This window comes from Eurypyga helias, unplaced genomic scaffold (genome assembly GCF_000690775.1).
Source record: "Eurypyga helias isolate BGI_N326 unplaced genomic scaffold, ASM69077v1 scaffold29617, whole genome shotgun sequence".
Taxonomy (NCBI): domain Eukaryota; kingdom Metazoa; phylum Chordata; class Aves; order Eurypygiformes; family Eurypygidae; genus Eurypyga; species Eurypyga helias.
In genome coordinates this window covers 12,652-18,542 of record NW_010261681.1, presented here as the reverse complement: position 1 = coordinate 18,542, position 5,891 = coordinate 12,652, and the positions used below count along the sequence as shown (strand labels likewise).

The 5,891-nt window shown below is 59.9% G+C and overlaps 1 protein-coding gene across 1 annotated transcript in view; it reads right to left on the bottom strand.

Moving 5' to 3' along the window:
• Window positions 1–5,891, bottom strand: part of LOC104512472 (ATP-binding cassette sub-family A member 2-like) — a gene marked incomplete at both ends in the record, with an annotated part of 19,843 nt that overhangs the window by 1,893 nt on the left and 12,059 nt on the right. Inside the window, 12 exon segments of the mRNA XM_010155458.1 lie at window positions 694–835; window positions 1,131–1,309; window positions 1,442–1,559; window positions 1,759–1,891; window positions 2,774–2,897; window positions 3,129–3,276; window positions 3,486–3,601; window positions 3,687–3,861; window positions 4,101–4,161; window positions 5,089–5,200; window positions 5,568–5,673; window positions 5,849–5,886. Coding sequence (XP_010153760.1) covers window positions 694–835; window positions 1,131–1,309; window positions 1,442–1,559; window positions 1,759–1,891; window positions 2,774–2,897; window positions 3,129–3,276; window positions 3,486–3,601; window positions 3,687–3,861; window positions 4,101–4,161; window positions 5,089–5,200; window positions 5,568–5,673; window positions 5,849–5,886 — 1,452 coding nt within the window.

Here is a 5,891-nt window from a genome sequence, read left to right as displayed (position 1 = left end):
GGGCGAGTGGCTGGGCTCCGCAGCATGGGGCGGCTGCTGAGGGGATCACAAGCCATGTGCCAGTCAGGGGAGCCTCACAGCAGCCCCTGGCACGGCCACGAGCATCAGGTGGGGGCCCGTGAGTGCATGTGCACAGTCCCAGAACCCTATGTTCATAGGGCTGGAGCCCCTCTCCTATGACAAAAGGCTGCAAGAATTGGACTTGTTCAGCCTGGAGAAGAGGAGGCTCCGAGGAGACCTCATTGCAGCTTTCCATTATCTGAAGGGGGCCTACAAGGGTGCTGGGAGAGGACTTTTTACAAGAGCCTGTAGTGATAGGACAAGGGGTAATGGGTACAAATTGAAATCAGGGAGGTTTAGATTAGATGTCAGGAAGAAATTCTTCACAGAGAGGGTGGTGAGGCACTGGAACAGGTTGCCCAGAGATGTTGTGGATGCCCCATCCCTGGAAGTGTCCAAGGCCAGGCTGGATGTGGCTTGGAGCAACCTGGTCTAGTGGAAGGTGTCCCTGCCCATGGCAGGGGGTTGGAACTAGATGATCTTTAAGGTCCCTTCCAACCCAAACCATTCTATGATTCTATGATTCTATGTGGGTGCAGCACTGCCCAGTCCCCGCTGGTGCCCAGTGATATGCTGTTCCCAAGGCACAGCATCAGCTCTCAAGCACGGCCAGTCGCCCACCCAGAGCCCTACCCGCTTCTCGTCCTTCCAGGGGATGCCACGCAGGCGGGTGTAGAGCTCCAGGTGCTCCTGGGCCGTCAGCTCATCGAAGAGCGCGTCAAACTGGGGGCAGTAGCCCAAGCTCTGCTGCACCTGCAGGAGCTCCTTCAGGATGCTGCACGACAGGATGGAGGGGCCATGGGGAGAAGGAACTGCTTTTTGGGAGCACCCCACCGCTCAGCCCCTTTCACATGTCTTTACACCGGAGCATCTTCTACCAGGTAACCCACAATGCCTTGGCTGAGAGCCAGCATCACTTGCCACCCCCCAGATGATGGTCAGCCCAGCAGGACACAGAGCAGAGCCACACGGGCAGACTCGCACTGCTTCATCCTGCAAGACCCCCAGGCCTTCCTGGGTCCCCAGGAAGGCAGGCAGCCCCCACATCCTGCCCAGCCCAGGCCCCCGACCTGTGCCCGTTAACGAAGGCCTCTCCGCCCGTGGTGCTCTCGTCCCCCGTCAGCATCTTGAAGGTGGTGGTCTTGCCCGCGCCATTGACACCCAGCAGCCCAAAGCACTCCCCAGGTCGCACTCCCACACACAGCCGGTCCACAGCCAGGATGCGCCCAATCTTACGGGACTTATACACCTGGGGGGGCAGGGGACAGGTCTCAGGCTGCCGGGAGGCACCTGGACTCCAACCCACATCCCTCAGATGGGATGGCACCGAGGTGTCTCCTTGCAGCCCCAGAGCATCCCCCCCACCGTCATGCTGCTGCACCTTGGTGAGGTTTTCAATCTTCAGCATGTCGTTGTCGGCGTCGCCGCGCAGAACACGGTGCCGCTCATTGGCCACATCAACGTCGTCCTCGATGGGTTTGGTGGAGACGGGCAGTCGCCTGCCGGAGCGTGCAGAGGGCAGGGTGGGGATGCAGGCGCAGGAGCTGCCTGCCCACACCCACACCCCTGCAGGGGATGGGCAGCTCCCCAGCTGGCACCCACTGGAGGGGCAGCCTTGAGCTCAGCGACCCTGACGGCAAAGCTCTTCCCTGCAGCCCGACCCTCTCGGCCTACCCCCTGCTCCCTGGCCACACTCACTGAGGCTTCCGGAAGAAGTTGTACTGGCACATGATGGTGATGAAGAAGCCGACAAAGCCTTCAATTGTCATGGCAACGAGCCCCCGCGTCACGATGTCCCATTCAAAGGGTGATTTCATTTTATCAAACTGCCCTGAGTGGGAGGGAAGAGGAGAGAGTAGCTGGGGACATCTTCCCGCGGGGACAACCCAGTCGTATGTCTTGAGCTGGCCCATTAGAGTGACACTGTCCTGCTCCCGTGTCCCCTCCCCTGCCACAGCTGCCTGGGCTGGTCACAGAATCACAGAAGCGTTTGGGTTGGAAGGGACCTTAAAGATCACCTAGTTCCAACCCCCCTGCCATGGTCGGTGCTGCTGGCACCGGGGCTGGTCACAACAAGGCTTCCCCATTCACCGCATGTGTGCTGCCAAAATCATCTTGCAACTTTTCAGCCTCAGGAGGGTGAATCAACCCAACCAGGAGTGGGTGCTGGATGGATTTGACAGATCCTGCCCCCCAAAACTGCCCTTCGTGACGCCAGCAGCTTCCGAGTCATATACCAAAGCTGCCTGAAAAGCAGAGAGCAGCAGTTTTTTGAGGTCAGGCAGATACTATGAGTGGCAAAAGGCTGATTTTGGCTGGGCAGTGCAGCTCTGCAAGCAAGAGACTGCGCCTGGAAGGAAAGAGCCCCTGTGGTCCTCATCCCTCTTATCACAGCACAGCCCCACCACAGGCAGTCACAACAGCAGCAGCAGTGTACAACTCTGCCAGGGCTCACCACCTCCTCTTCCCTTGGGGCTGCTACTTGGCATGGCCCAAGGAACTGTTTTCAGCATCACCGCACCGTGCCACAGCTGACCCTCAACCATGTCTCTTCCTGCACCCCAGCCTAGCTGATGTTCCCTGGCTTTTTGCTCCACGTAGTTCTGGGCCCCAGGAAGCCACACCGGGCAGGCGGAGGGGATGTGCCAGCACCATGGCCCCCTCCAGCCCCAGGGGCACTGGAGCATGGGAGGGAGGGAATGAGAGGCCATACCGATCTTGGCGTAGTATTCGTTGATGTACTCGTTGTAGGCCATCTCCATCAAGCCGTGGCCCAGGTTGTAGTTAGGGAATACAAGGAAGCAGCTCTTCAGGTAGCTGTTCACCACCTTCAGATCCTGTGGGGATGGGCAAAGAGGACACCAACCATCAGCAACACCCCTGGGGACTGTGAGCGCGTGGTAGGATCAGGATCCTCATCAAGACACAGCCCAGTCAGGTCTCAGAGGTGACTCTGCTGGGAGTAGGAGCGTGGAGCAAGGACCTCCCGAGTTCCTCCTAGTCTAAAAGCTGGCCCAGGGCCAGCATCTCCCTCGCTGGTGGCTCAGGCAGAACTGTGAATCCCGTACCTTGTCGTGCTCAAAGAGCTGCAGCAGGAACGTGGCGACGGTGGCCGTAATACCAATGAAGAGGTTGATGACAATGAGGAAGACGTAGGCAGAGCTGGGCACCTCGAACCAGAAGGAGGCGGGGTACATGATGGGGGTGATGGACCAGCTGGGGAATGGCAGGAGCACACGTCAGCATGGCAGGAGGGGAACCCGGCAGCGCGACCGTCGAGCCTTGGGATGGCCCATCTCCCAGCCCAGCCCTCCCAGCCCCCCAGCTACAGAACATCAGCCACATGGGCAGCCCTGAGGCCAGATGCTGCCCGCACAGCGACCGTGCAGATGGGCACTGGAGGGCCCCCCCGCTGCACAACGTACCCGTACAGCAGGAAGAGGGAGAGGACAGCAGGGAAGTTGGTGGGAGAGGTGTACGCTGGGAGGTCAAACACGAACAGGATGATGATGCAGCACGTGGCTGGCACCAGGTAGTTCAGCTGGAAAAGACAGAAACCTCTGCGGCTGCCCACCCACATGCCCAGCCCTGGGGGCTCAGCCGGTGGGACCGTGCGCCCTGCTCACCATGTCCCACACGTAGTTGGCCAACCAGTAGATGACAGGGTCACAGCCGCTCACAAACTGCAGGTGTTTGGCCTTGGTGGCCTTTTCGGCCACCAGGAACACCACAAAGCTGGCTGGCACAAAGGACATGGCCACGATGATGAAGATGGCAATCACCACATCCGTGCCTTGCAGGCTACATGGGGCGAAAGGAGAGCAGGCACCCCGTCACCCTCAGCTGCCCAGGTAAGAGCCATCTGTCCTGCTATGGGACAGTCACTGGGCACAGGGCATGGCACAAGGACTCCCATGTCACCACTACCCAGTCCCCCCATACTGCCCACAGGGAAGAAGCTGTGGCATTCCCCTGCAAACTGGAGCTCCCTCCCAGCCACGCGGCAGCCACCCTCCCTGAAACCTGCTCCCCGGACCTACAGATAATCCAGGGACAGGCTGGCGCTCGTCTTGTTCATGGGATGGTTGGTGACAGTGATGCCTGCAGGAAGGCCCAAGAAGAAACACGGAAGCATGAAAGCTGGCACAGAACAGAAAATCTTGCCCCCAGCCTGCCTGGTCCTGGCTCTGAGCGGGAGGATGGGTTTCCTCCCCACAGCTCAGCAGGAGCTGAGATTTCTGAGAGGAGACCTTATCGCTCCGCGCTCGTCTTGTTCATGGGATGGTTGGTGACAGTGATGCCTGCAGGAAGGCCCAAGAAGAAACACGGAAGCATGAAAGCTGGCACAGAACAGAAAATCTTGCCCCCAGCCTGCCTGGTCCTGGCTCTGAGCGGGAGGATGGGTTTCCTCCCCACAGCTCAGCAGGAGCTGAGATTTCTGAGAGGAGACCTTATCGCTCCGAAAGGAGGGTGCAGAGAGGGGTTGGTCTCTTCTCCCAAGTGACAAGCGATAGGATAAGAAGAAATGGCCTCAAGTTGCACCAGGGGAGGTTTAGGTTGGATATTAGGGAAAATTTCTTCACACAAAGGGCTGTCAGGCATTGGAACAGGCTGCCCAGGGAGATGGTGGAGTTACCCTCCTGGGAGGGATTTGAGATGTGTAGATGTGGTGCTCAGGGACATGGTTTAGGGGTGGACTTGGCAGTGCTGGGTTGACGGTTGGACTCAATGATCTTTAAGGTCTTTTCCAGCCAAAACAATTCTATGAAGTAACCAGGCACCTCGAGACCAAGCCCTCCCTCACCAGCTGGGACAGCATCCTCGGACGTCAGGAGCCGAGGTGCTCTCAGGCAGCACTGCGGGATATCTGCCCCAGCCCAGACTTCACAGCCAAGGTGTGTGACCCTCCGCCCCAACTAGCCTGCGTGGTCCAAGGGGGGACACTGCACTTCAGCGCCTGTTTGGACCATGCCCTCCAGCCATTCCTCATGTGCTTCTTGCCCCCCCGGGCCCCCCCCGGGCCCTCACCGTAGGCAGCAGGGTTGCCCTTGCTCTTGGGCAAGTTGGCTCGCAGGATGGCGTTGTTGAGAGCATTGAGGTAGGTGGGCATGCTGTGGTAGCCCTTGTTGTTGTAGAAAACCTAGAGGAGCAGAGAGGAGTGGTGGGAGATGGCAAGAGAGCTGGGCCCGTGGCAGATGTACTGGAAGGGAGGGATGCGATAGGACAGGAGGGGATGGGACAGCCACAGGGCAGGCTTCCTGTGCTCACGACTGTGGGCAAAGGCCACTGCTTGACCATGCTGGGCCAGACCTGCCGGGGTGGGAGCTGCTGAGCACCCCGTGGGGCGAGAGCCCTACCAGGTTCCTGGGCAGACAGCACTGCTGCAGAGCTGTGGGTGAGGGCTCCCGGCCGTGCGGCAGCACAGCCTCCCCCCTCTCCTCCCCACCAGGCCATGGCGGCTGCTGCCCACCCACACCCAGCTACCAGAGGGCACAGCGCGGTCCCACCTGGGCCGTTCTCCGGACAGCAATCTTGCGGACCGTCGCAGGAGCCCTAGCCCCAAAGGACGCCGGGATGGATTTCTGGACGTTGCCGAAGGTGAGTGCCCCATACCTGTGGGACAAGGCACCGCTGAGAAGCTGTGACCACTGTCCCCTGCCTCCGGGAGCAGGGCCACGCTCAAGCATGCTCCTGACTCCCATCAGGACCCGATGCACGTGTCCCTCCATCCCTGGTCCCTAGCCCTGCCCCATGGCACAGGGCAGGCCCTCCCAGCCTCCCTTCTTGCCTGTGCAGCCGGAAGCGGTCCGAGGTGTAGAGCAGATACTCGG